General features: G+C 40.4%; 1 protein-coding gene across 1 annotated transcript in view; it reads right to left on the bottom strand.

The window, feature by feature from the left end:
* Positions 1–2,700: 2,700 nt before the first annotated feature.
* Positions 2,701–12,925, bottom strand: part of LOC140495814 (mitochondrial fission factor homolog A-like) — a 34,513-nt gene continuing 24,288 nt past the window's right edge. The window contains exons 8-9 of the mRNA XM_072594957.1: positions 6,523–6,601; positions 2,701–6,160 (exon numbers count right to left, since the gene is read on the bottom strand). Of these exons, the coding sequence (XP_072451058.1) occupies positions 6,029–6,160; positions 6,523–6,601 (211 nt within the window). The 3' untranslated portion in view covers positions 2,701–6,028. The remainder of the gene's footprint in view (positions 6,161–6,522; positions 6,602–12,925) is intronic.

The raw sequence follows: 12,925 nt of genomic DNA, 5'->3' as shown, positions 1-12,925 counted from the left end.
TGTCCTTGAATAATCAGATCAAGGGTTATCAACATTATCTAATGAAAAAATTTAGTAATTCTTCTACAATCCCTTTAGCTGTGATACTGGGAAATGGAATGGCCTCTGGAAATCTAGTAGACACATCCATTCTGGTCAATAAATACGTATTTCTGTCTTATACAATCAATTAAGACTTTCGTAAAAGCTCCACCAAATGAGGAAATGAGTATTAAGGGTGCTGGTTTTATCACTGCCTGAGGTCTTCCAATTATCTGACTTACATAATGTCTGGCAAAATTCAACCACATCCTTATGCAACCCAGGTCAATAAAAATGTTTTCTTATTTTGGCTTGAGGTATTCTTACTCACAACTGACCGCCTACTGGTAATTCATGTGCTACCTTCAACATCTTTTTATAACCCACCGGTAATACAACTTGCTGAACTGAATGTGTGATGGTCTCCATTTCCTCATCAAGACTTCATATTTAAGATAGTAACATTCTGGGATACGTTTGTTCTTCTTCTGTGCAAGCTTTTTGACAACTGCTTGAGCATTATATTTCTGCTGCAATTCAGCTAATTTCTCTGATCTAAAAATATCCACTTTGCCCTCCACCAATTCTTGCCTTTTCTCAACCATTTGATCAAACAGTCTCTGACAACTGAACTTCAATTTCCTTTCCTATTCTTTGGTTTCTTCTCCTGTTTCTATCTGTGGCTTTGTGACCTTGTAACGACACAGTCAGGAAAAATCTCAGGATATACTTCCTGTAACATCTCAGTTGCCTGATTTTCCACTGGCTTTTCAACCACAGTAGGCACCACTCCCATCTGAGATCCATCTATACCATTACCAAGGATAAACTTCATTTCTAGAATAGAGAATTTCTCTATTGCTCCGACCACCTCTTCACCATTTTTCCCTGGATTCTCCAACTTCACTTTATATAATGGAACACCGCTCTCCCCATCATGAATTCCACATATTAAATTTTTCTGGCAATACTCCTTCTTAATTACATATCGCCTCATCTCTCACCAAAGACAGACTTGCTCCCGTATCTCTTAAAATCTTAATTGTTTTACCTACTCGTCCTGGCATACATGAGTAAATTCTTCAAAGAGATCTGGCACTTTGTTCTCAGCCAACCCCTTTACATTCTTTTGCAGTGTTTTCTTAAGCTTTTACTGTGCTTTATCACTTCAGCAAACCTCACTGGCTTATCCTGTTTTCCTACATTCATTTTCCTACTGCTTTTTCTAAACCACCATCATGGTGACTTCATGTGGCTTACTTTATTACAGTGAAAACACTGGAGCTTTTTTTTAAACTCCCCTATCCCCATCATGGGTTTCCTTTTTACTCTGTGGTAAATTATATTCAACGAGATCTCCTTTTCCCTTACCACCTAAGGATTTCTCTTTTCCCCAGTTTCCATCCCTCACAGACTGAAATTGATGTCGGAAGCCAAACTTTGATTCATGAACCAACTCAACTATCTGCCATTTCTGCTGCTAATCTTGCAGTTGTAACTCTCTGCTCTACTACACAAGTCCTCACTACTTCAGGAAATGAATTTTGAAACCCCTCCAAAACAATCATCCCTCTAAGGGTGTCATATGTTTGATCTATTTTCAATGCACTTATCCACCTATCAAAATTACTTTGTTTGATTCCTTCAAACTCTATGTACATTTGACCAGGTTCTCTCCTTAGATTTCCTGAAACATTTGCCTGTAGGTTTCTAGTACTAGCTCATATGCACTTAAAATAGCATTTTTCACTTTATGCTACCCAGATACCTCTTCTGATATTAATGCAAATATCTCACTATCTCCACCTACCAACTTTGTTTGGATCAACAATACCCACATGGGCATTGGCCACTTTATTTGCTTAGACACTTTCTTAAATGAAATAATAAAGCTCTCTACATCCTTCTTGCCAAACTGAGGTGATGCTTGGACATATTTAAACAGATCCCTACCAGGCCTTTGGCTACAATGGGATTGTTCTCCATCACTGTCCCCATCATGATTCCTACCTTCCACCTCTACTTCTGCCATTTTAAGTCGACTGAGTTTTCAGTTCCAAGCTCTGAAATTCAAAAGCTCTGTTTTTCTCCCGTTCTTCGGCTAGGGCCTCTTTTGTCTTTTGTCCCTCTGCTTTAAATCATAATGCAAAATGTTTAATTTCCATTCTTTTTCCTTTTCCCTCAAGTGATTTCATTTTCAATTGAATTTTAGCCATTTCCAAAGATTCCAATGGCATTCCTGGTAATTGTAAATGCGAGATTGCCACAATTATTTCTCCTTTCCTCACCAACACAAGCAACTCCCACTCCAAGTTGCTTGCCAATTCCAAAAGCTTTGCCTGACTCACTTCCTGTAAAACTCCTGAAGTGACTTCTTACACCTCCCCCCGCCACCGCCCAGGAAACTCTTAGTGACTGAAAGAGCCACTATTACACAAGCTAAATTCTGTTTAAACCAACCAAGTGCAACACCCGAAATTTAAAAAAAACTCACCTTTGAGTCCAATAAACAAAGGTAAAACAATGACTGCAGATGTTGGAAACCAGATTCTGGATTAGTGGTGCTGGAAGAGCACAGCAGTTCAGGCAGCATCAATTTTGAAGCTACTTGGATGCTGCCTGAACTGCTGTGCTGTTCCAGCACCACTAATCCAGAATCCAATAAACATAAGCCCAACCCTGACAAGAGTCCCCAACTTATGGATCAGACCAAACTACCTCAAAATATATTAAGAAGATAGTCTAGACCCTAACTTTTCCTTATTTTAAAAGTAAGTGTAAGGCATTGCGTCCCAGTCAAACTACCCGTTTTGAAGCAAAACACACTTTATACATACACTACGGTTAAAATACAAAAGAAGAAATTGGAATAACAGAATAATAGATTATTTAACCACACAACAGTAACTGTTCCAATTTAGTAACATCCCATAAACACACCCTTGGCAAAGACAAGTTCAGTGCAATTGATTGTCTCACATGCAATTCCAGCAGAAAGAAAACCCCAGTTTTTAGCCATAACAGAGAGAGGAAAAACAGCTTCCACATCCAGCTTCAAGATCCTAGCTACAACTGCTACTGAAAGCTTAAACTAAAAATCGTGGTTCTGTGGGAGTTTGACCCCACCCATTCCAGCTGGTTCTATTGCTCCAATTTTTAAAAATCTCCAAGGCCTCACAAGTTGTTTATTTTATTGGCTTGAATAGAGAACTCAACATCTCTGTCTCAACCATTCATAGAAAAAAAAAACAGGACAAAATTCTTCTCTTAAACCACAGTGTCGCCACAAACTTTTTCAAGCAGAGACTGGACACATTTCATGGAAACACAGGAGAAAAAAAAACAGACAAAGGGACACTAAACTCTCAAACCCACCTGCATACCTTCTCAAGACAAATTTGAATAGGCAATATGCGCTGGTGTGATCAGTGGAACTCACATGCCATGAACAAATTAAAAGTAAAAAATGAGTGCCAATTATAGCAGACAAAATTGCTAGGAGGAGGATAGGTGGGTCTAAGAATGCAATACAAAGAAACAATTTTACTTACCATCAAAAATATTTTTCCCCAGAAGTTATTGTTTTATCAACTTAACTCGTTTGTTTGTACATAATATTCTTCAATATCCCTATAATTGCACTGGCCTTTGTATTAGTGTCTTAAGAATTTCCACATGATGTAGAGTCATAGAGTCATAGAGATGTACAGCATGGAAACAGACCCTTAGGTCCAACCCATCCATGTCGACCAGATATTCCAACCCAATCTAGTCCCACCTGCCAGCGCCCAGCCCACTTCCCTCCAAACCCTTCCTATTCATATACCCATCCAAATGGCTCTTAAATGTTGCAATTGTACCAGCCTCCACCACTTCCTCTGGCAACTTATTCCATACCCGTACCACCCTCTGTGTGAAAAATTTGCCCCTTAGGTCTCTTTTATATCTTGCCCCTCTCACCCTAAACCTATACCCTCTAGTTCTGGACTCCCCGACCCCAGGGAAAAGACTTTGCCTATTTACCCTATCCATGCCCCTCATAATTTTGTAAACCTCTATAAGGTCACCCCTCAGCCTCCGATGCTCCAGGGAAAACAGTCCCAGCCTGTTCAGCCTCTCCCTATAGCTCAAATCCTCCAACCCTGGCAACATCCTTGTAAATCTTTTCTGAACCCTTTCAAGTTTCACAACATCTTTCAGATAGGAAGGAGACCAGAATTGCATGCAATATTCCAACAGTGGCCTAACCAATGTCAAGTACAGCCGCAACATGACCTCCCTACTCCTGTACTCAATGCTCTGACCAATAAAAGAAAGCATAATAAACGCCTTCTTCACTATCCTATCTACCTGCGACTCCACTTTCAAGGAGCTATGAACCTGCACTCCAACGTTTCTTTGTTCAGCAACATCCCCTAGGGCCTTACCATTAAGTGTATAAATCCTGCTAAGATTTGCTTTCCCAAAAAGCAGCACCTCGCATTTATCTGAATTAAACTCCATCTGCCACTTCTCAGCCCATTGGCCCATCTGGTCAAGATCCTGCTGTAATCTGAGGTAATCCTCTTCGCTGTCCACTACACCTCCAATTTTGGTGTCATCTGCAAACTTACTAACTGTACCTCTTATGCTCGCATCCAAATCATTTATGTAAATGACAAAAAGTAGAGAGCCCAGCACCGATCCTTGTGGCACTCCACTGGGTCACAGGCCTCCAGTCTGAAAAAACAACCCTCCACCACCACCATCTGTCTTCTACCTTTGAGCCAGTTCTGTATCCAAATGGCTAGTTCTCCCTGTATTCCATGAGATCTAACCTTGCTAATCAGTCTCCCATGGGGAACCTCGTCGAACGCCTTACTGAAGTCCATATAGATCACATCTACTGCTCTGCCCTCATCAATCCTCTTTGTTACTTTCTCAGAAAAGTTAATCAAGTTTGTGAGACATGATTTCCCATGTACAAAGCCATGTTGAGTATCCCTAATCAGACATGGCCTTTCCAAATACATGTACACCCTGTCCCTCAGGATTCCCTCCAACAACTTGCCCACCACCAACATCAGTCTCCCTGGTCTATAGTTCCCTGGTTTGTCCTTACCTCCCTTCTTAAACAGTGGCACCACGTTAGCCAACTTCCAGTCTTCCGGCACCTCACCTGTGACTATCGATGATACAAACATTTCAGCAAGAGACTCAGCAATCATTTCTCTAGCTTCCCACAGAGTTCTCGGGTAACCTGATCAGGTCCTGGGGATTTATCCACCTTTATCCATTTCAAGACATCCAGCACTTCCTCCTTTGTAATCTGGACATTTTGCAAGATGTCACCATCTATCTCCCTACACTCTATATCTTCCATGTCCTTTTCTACAGTAAATACTGATGCAAAATACTCATTTAGTATCTCCCCCCATTTTCTGCAGCTCCACACAAAGGCCGCCATGCTGATCTTTGAGGGGCCCTATTCTCTCCCTAGTTACCTTTTGTCCTTAACGTATTTGTAAAAACCCTTTGGATTCTCCTTAATTCTATTTGCCAAAGCTATCTCATGTCCCCTTTTTTCCCTCCTGATTTCCCTCATAAGTATACTCCTACTGCCTTTATATTCTTCTAAGGATTCACTCGATCTATCCTGTCTATACCTTACATATGCTTCCTTCTTTTTCTTAACCAAACCCTCAATTTCTTTCGTCATCCAGCATTCCCTAAACCTACCTACCTACCAGCCTTTCCTTTCACCCTGAAGTTGTTTGTTAATTTTAAACTAATCAATTAGGTTTTGAATGCATTACACTGTAACATTGGAATACGACTTGCCTAAACTACATCGCAATGCTATTAAAAAGATGTCAGCAAACTGTTTGAAAGTCATCTTTGTATTTCAGTGATAGTACAGATTGCTTCACAAGTGAAATCAATACTCCGTCTTGCTGCATTCAGAAGATGGCCTGTCTGTCAGTTTGTAGCACTCTTCTCCAACTCTACAAATGCAGTTAGAATGAACCTACTTCCTCAACCAGAGCCAACTGTTGACAAAACAAGCTGCTATGATGATGGAATAGAGTACAAATTCCTTTCGAGCATGGTCCCGACTTTCCTGTTCCAATAATTGTAGGCGCCGATTCAACTTGTTCAGCTGAAAGAGAGAAAGGTTGACCCTATTGCACAATGAAGGAGTTCAACACCAAAATAAAAACAACAAATCATTGTTTTCTTCCCATTTCCCACAGATTTAAATTGGATCTCTACAAACTAGGAGGACAATCTAGTGTTAAAATTATTTTATTGAGCGTGTGAAGTTGCTTTGCAGTCTAAGATTTTGGACAAATTGTCCAACACCCATTCTTCATGTTGTGTTTGGAAAACATTTTCCAGATAAGGATACACACATAAAATATAACTAAATCCCAACTCCAGGAAAGTTCCTGTTCCTGCAACAGTCTAATTGTCAGATTTATTATACTATACACGTAAATGTTGCTGATCAAAACTTTTTACCTGACGCCGGAGTGTTACAATTTCCATGACACTGAAATTTTCGAGGACTCCCTCAGGTACTGTGTAGTCATGGGTCATGCTGGAAAATTAAAAGGCAAACAAACTTTGTTCATTTCCAATTGTGGTTTTAGGAAAGCACTCCCCAATCTCTGAAATACAATTATTATGCAGAACAGACCTTGTCAAACTTCAACTTTCAGATTTATGGCAAATTGTTAATCACTGGAAAAAGCTTTTATTAGCTCGCGCAGACTCCTTAATTCTACAAAAACATCTACCATCCATAAACCTGATCAATTAAACTATACTAACCATATCATAATCAATGCCATTTCACTCAACCATTATCCTTATCCTTGTTGGTCTGCATTGACACCCTGTCACCAGGGAGAAATTTTAAATTCCAATAATCAACATGCTAAACTGCCTTCATAGCTTTAATTTAAATCATCTCCAACCTCTTCCAGCCAGACAACCAAACATATCCCCATGAACTCTTCACTCTTATGAATCTGACTTTGTGCATGATTCATTTTCTTTGTCCCACACTTAACACTGTCAATTTCCATCCAGGTACCACACTCGACTTTACTCCTTAAACATCTTGGGACATCTCCTCAAAATTCATTTATTTGACCTAGTTCTGGATCACACCTCCCAAATATTTTTCTGAAATTGTATCTGTAAAGCATCCTGAGATGGTTCCATACATGAAAGGGTACTGTAAGAATTAGGAGTAGGTTGTTTTGCCTTCCAAGCCTGCTATGTCATTCAACAAGATCACGGCTGATCTTCCACCTGAAATCCACCTTCCTGCGCTGTTCCCACAATCTTTAAAACACACACAAAAAAATTAATGTCAGTGTTGAACACCATCAATATCTACCAGTCTCTGCAGCACTCAGTGAAAACATTCCTCTTCATCTCTTTAATGGTTGATTCCTTATTCTCTGACAGGAGCCATACTTCCATTTAGGATACACATTTTCTCAGCATCAACACTGTAAAGTCCCAAAAGAATTGTGCATTTTTCAATTCGATCTTCTAAAGTCTAAGTAATAAAGACCTAATCTACTCATTGTCTGCTCAGCAGCCAGTCGCTTACTGCTAGAACCACTTTGGCAAATCTTTGTTAAGCCTTGGTCAAGTAGGTTATTCATGAGGTAAAGCATTCCTTGTACATCCTCATGAGTTCCCTGTACAATGGGAGAAAAATGTCTTTGCTGTTCTGCACCAAACAAAAGATAACATACCACTTGCCTTCATAACAGCTTGCTGCAATAGCATATTAACTTTGTGATACACTTACAAGGACACCCAGGGCTCTCTAATTCGCTAACTTTGCCCAGTTTTTCACCAAAAATATTCTACTTTTAAACTTTTCTCACTAAAGCGGATAACTTCACCATATTGCATTCCACATTCATGTCCACCCATCCAACCTGTTTCTATTCTTACGTAGTTTCTCTGCATCATCCTCAGCATTTACTTTCCTATTAACAAACTTTAATACTTAGTCAGTCCTTCATTTAGACCACAAAGATGAATTGTAAAAAGCTGAATCTCAAGTACTGATCCTTGAAGTATATCACTAGTTACAATATATCAATCCAAAAGTACATGTTTATTCCTACTAATTCTTCTGTCCATTAACAAGTCCTCAATCTCTGCCAATACCTAACCACTCCCCCCCACCCCCACCCCTATAAGTTCTAATTTTCTGCAACAATCTCCTGTAGTACATTCCAAACCTATTACAGTTTTACAACTACTGGTTCCTTCTTAAATCATCTAATATCCTCATAAAACTCAGATTTGGCAAACACATTTTCCCCTAATAAACCACAAACGTTGGCTTTGCTTAACCATGGCATGATTTTCTAAGTGCCTGTTACCACATTGCTAATTATAAATGTTAGCATTTTGCCGATGATAAACGATAGACCAACTGGTCTGTAATTGCTAGTTTTGCCTTTCCCTCCTTTCTTAAATAATAGGCTTATGTTTGCTACTGTCTAATTGATGGGAACTGCTCTAAGAAGCCAAGAAATCCTGGAATGTACAACTTCTTGTTATCATGTTGCAACAATCAATCTTTTTTCTAGTTTTGAAATCCCACAAAGATAGAGGAATATCAATCTTTACTTTAAATATAAATTTCCTGAGAAGACCTTTCTGATGTCTCAAAGGATACATGCAGTTTTATATAAATGCAAGTCTTTTATTGTAGAGAGGTATCTTAATACAATCATGACAAGGACTAATGTATTGAAGCTCATTCAGTGAAAACGCATTCTGCAGTAACAGATGCACTGAATCACAATTCATTCACTTCCTTGAAACTAAAAGAACAGCTCAGCATTTGATAAACTGGTCTCTCCTCTTCCTCGTCCAAATGTATAGTTGAGGACCATAATAATAGACCGTAAGATATAGGAATAGAATTAGTCTATTCAGTCCATTGAGTCTGCCCTGCCACTTGATCACGGCTGATCTGTTTCTTAGGTGAAAATGAGGACTGCAGATGCTGGAGATCAGAGTTAAGATTAGAGTGGTGCTGGAAAAGCTCACGTCAGGCAGCATCTGAGTAGCAGGAAAATCTATGTTTCGGTCAAAAGCCCTTCATCAGGCCTTATCCCTGACGAAGGGTTTTTGCCAGAAATGTCAATTTTCTGCTCCTCGGATGCTGCCTGACCTGCTGTGCTTTTCCAGTACCACTCTAATCTTGACTCTGCTCTGTTTCTTAACCCAATTCTCCTGCCTTTGCTCTGTAACCTTTGATCCCCCCAACTAATCAAGACCCTATCTATGTCATCAAGTCTCCACAGTCTTTTGTGGTAATGAATTCCACAGATTCACCATCCTCTGGTTGAAGAAATTCCTCATCTCAGTTCTAAAGGGTTATCCCTTCACCCTGAAGCTGTACCTTTGGGTCCCGGTCTAGCAGAAACACATTCTCCATGTCCAATCTATCCATGGCTCTCAATATTCTCTAAGTTACCACGAGATCCCAGTCATCCTTCTAAACTCCATCCAGTACAAACCCAGAGTCTTCAACTGCTCCTCGTAAGACAAGTCTTTCATCCACAGGATCATCCTTGTAAATCTCCTCTGGACCCCTTCCAGGCCAGGGCATTGTTCTTTAGATACAGGGCCCAAAACTGCTCTCAATATTCCAAATGTAATCTGACTAAACCCTTATACAGCTTCAGCATTACATCCCTCTTGCATTCTAGCTATCTCAAAATGAATGCTACCATTGCATTTGCTTTCCTAAATGCCTAGACCTGCATATTAACTTTGAGAACCCTGAACTAGGACTAAATTCCTTTATGCTTCAGATTTATAAAGTCTTTCTCCATTTAGAAAATACTCTATGCCTATATTAATCCTACCAAATTGTATAACCTCAAACCATCTCACATTATATTCCATTTGCTACTACTTCACCCAATCTCCTAGCCTATCCAAATCCTTTTGCAACAACCCACCTTCTCAACACTACCTGTCCCTCAGTCTTTGTGTTTTCTGCAAACTTAGCAATAATGTCCTCAGTTTCTTCATTCGAATTGTTATGTATAATGTGAATAGTTGTGGCCCCAACACTAACCCCTGCAGAACTCTAGTAGTCACCAGTTACAATCTTGGAAAAGACCCCTTTATCCACACTTTCAGCCTTCTTTATCCATGCCATCACCTTGTTCCTAACATCATCAGGCCTTATCTTATTTAGCAGCCTCTTCTGCAACACCTTGACAGCTCTTTGAAAGACTGGTACATCAGTATACAAACTATATATTTATCATTCAAGTGTACATCATTCCTTTTTTAACTTGCCAAAAAATTCCACTTGAATAGAAGTTGGTCATCTGTCAGTAGTATGGATTTTACCAAACTTTGGAACATCAAGTTAGCAGAAAATTCCACAAGCACAATGAAAAGGGACCCATTTGCACATAAACATAACAAAGTAGATTTTTAAAAATAAACTATTGACATTTAGACTATTTATTATAGGTGTAGGTGTAGGACTATTCAATTATTGTCCTTGAAATGCTTAACAGATACTGAAATTGCCTCTCTGGCAACACTTATGAATTGGAAACTTCAATGTATGGCCAATTATCTTTTTTTCCATTAATTGGTATTTTAATAATAAATATGCTTCCCTTCTACATACATGAAACTATATCCTTTGCTTCTTTTAAATTAGATTTATTATTATGTACTCCAGTTCAAGCGGTCCAAATTCCTTTGAGATTTTTATATTCTTATTGGTAAATTTGGCAATACAATGAATGGTATTTATGAATACAATGTGTAACTATACGACATATTAATTTCATGAAAGATCTAAAAGTACATCAGGATTCAAGGGAGAAAATGTAATTTCATGGAGTACAAACACGACCAAGCAAGGAGATTTTGAGATTGGGAAAGAGTTAGCAAGACTCAAAGTCATAGAGATGTACAGCATGGAAACAGACCCTTAGGTCCAACCCATCCATGCTGACCAAATATCCAAACCCAATCTAGTCCCACCTGCCAGCACCTGGCCCACATCCCTCCAAGCCCTTCCGATTCATATACCCATCCAAATGCCTCTTCAATGTTGCAATTGTACCAGGCTCCACCACTTCCTCTGGCAACTTATTCCATACACGTACCACCCTCTGCGTGAAAACGTTGCCCCTCAGGTCTCTTTTATATCTTTCCCCTCTCACCCTAAACCTATGCCCTCTAGTTCTGGACTCCCCGACCCCAGGGAAAAGACTTTGCTTATTTATCTTATCCATGCCCCTCATAATTTTGTAAACCTCTATAAGGTCACCCCTCAGCCTCCGACGCTCCAGGGAAAATAGCCCCAGCCTGTTCAGCCTCTCCCTATAGCTCAAATCCTCCAACCCTGGCAACATCCTTGTAAATATTTTCTGAATCCTTTCAAGTTTTACAACATCTTTCTGATAGGAAGGAGACCAGAATTGCATGCAATATTCCAAAAGTAGCCTAACTAATGTCCTATTCAGCCGCAACATGACCTTCCAAGTCCCGTACTCAATACTCTGACCAATAAAGGAAAGCATACCAAACACCTTCTTCACTATCCTATCTACCTGCAACTCCACTTTCAAGCAGCTATGAACCTGCACTCCAAGGTCTCTTTGTTCAGCAACACTCCTTAGCACCTTACCATTAAGGTATATAAGTCCTGCTAAGATTTGCTTTCCCAAAATGCAGCACCTCGCATTTATCTGAATTAAACTCCATCTGCCACTTCTCAGTCCATTGGCCCATCTGGTCAAGATCCTATTGTATTCTGAGTAACCTTCTTCACTGTCCACTACACCTCTAATTTTGGTGTCATCTGCAAACTTACTAACCATACCTCTTATGCCCGCATCCAAATCATTTATATAAATGATGAAAGGCAGTGGACCCAGCACCGATCCTTGTGGCATTCCACTGGTCACAGGCCTCCATTCTGAAAAACAACCCTCCATTACCACCCACGGTCTTCTACCTTTGAAACAGTTCTGTATCCAAATGGGTAGTTCTCTCTATATTCCATGAGATCTAACCTTGCTAACCAGTCTCCCATGGGGAACCTTATCGAACACCTTACTGAAGTCTATATAGATCACAACTACCGCTCTGCCCTCATCAATCCCCTTTGTTACTTCTTCAAAACACTCAATCAAGTTTGTGAGACATGATTTCCCACGCACAAAGCCATGTTGACTATCCTGAATCAGTCCTTGCTTTTCCAAATGCATGTACATCCTGTCCCTCAGAATTCCCTCCAACAACTTGCCCACCACCAAGGTCAGGCTCACTGGTCTATAGTTCCTTGGCTTGTCCTTACCACCCTCCTTAAACAGTGGCACGACGTTTGCCAACCTCCAGTCTTCTGGCACCTCACCTATGACTATTGATGATACAAATATCTCAGCAAGAAACCTAGCAATCAGTTCTCTAGCTTCCCACAGCGTTCGAGGGTACACCTTGTGGGCGGCACGGTGGCACAGTGGTTAGCACTGCTGCCTCACAGCGCCAGAGACCCGGGTTCAATTCCCGCCTCAGGCGACTCTCTGTGTGGAGTTTGCACATTCTCCCCGTGTCTGCGTGGGTTTCCTCCAGGTGCTCCGGTTTCCTCCCACACTCCAAAGATGCGCAGGTCAGGTGAACTGGCCATGCCAAATTGCCCGTAGTGTTAGGTAAGGGGTAGATGTAGGGGTATGGGTGGGTTGCGCTTCGGCGGGGCGGTGTGGACTTGTTGGGCCGAAGGGCCTGTTTCCACACTGTAAGTAATCTAATCTAATCTAATCTAATCTACCTGATCAGGTCCTGGGGATTTATCCACCTTTACCCGTTTCAAGACATCCAGCACTTCCTCCTCTGTAAT

Source organism: Chiloscyllium punctatum, chromosome 25 (genome assembly GCF_047496795.1).
Source record: "Chiloscyllium punctatum isolate Juve2018m chromosome 25, sChiPun1.3, whole genome shotgun sequence".
Taxonomy (NCBI): Eukaryota; Metazoa; Chordata; class Chondrichthyes; order Orectolobiformes; family Hemiscylliidae; genus Chiloscyllium; species Chiloscyllium punctatum.
This window is presented reverse-complemented; position numbering and strand designations above follow the sequence as displayed.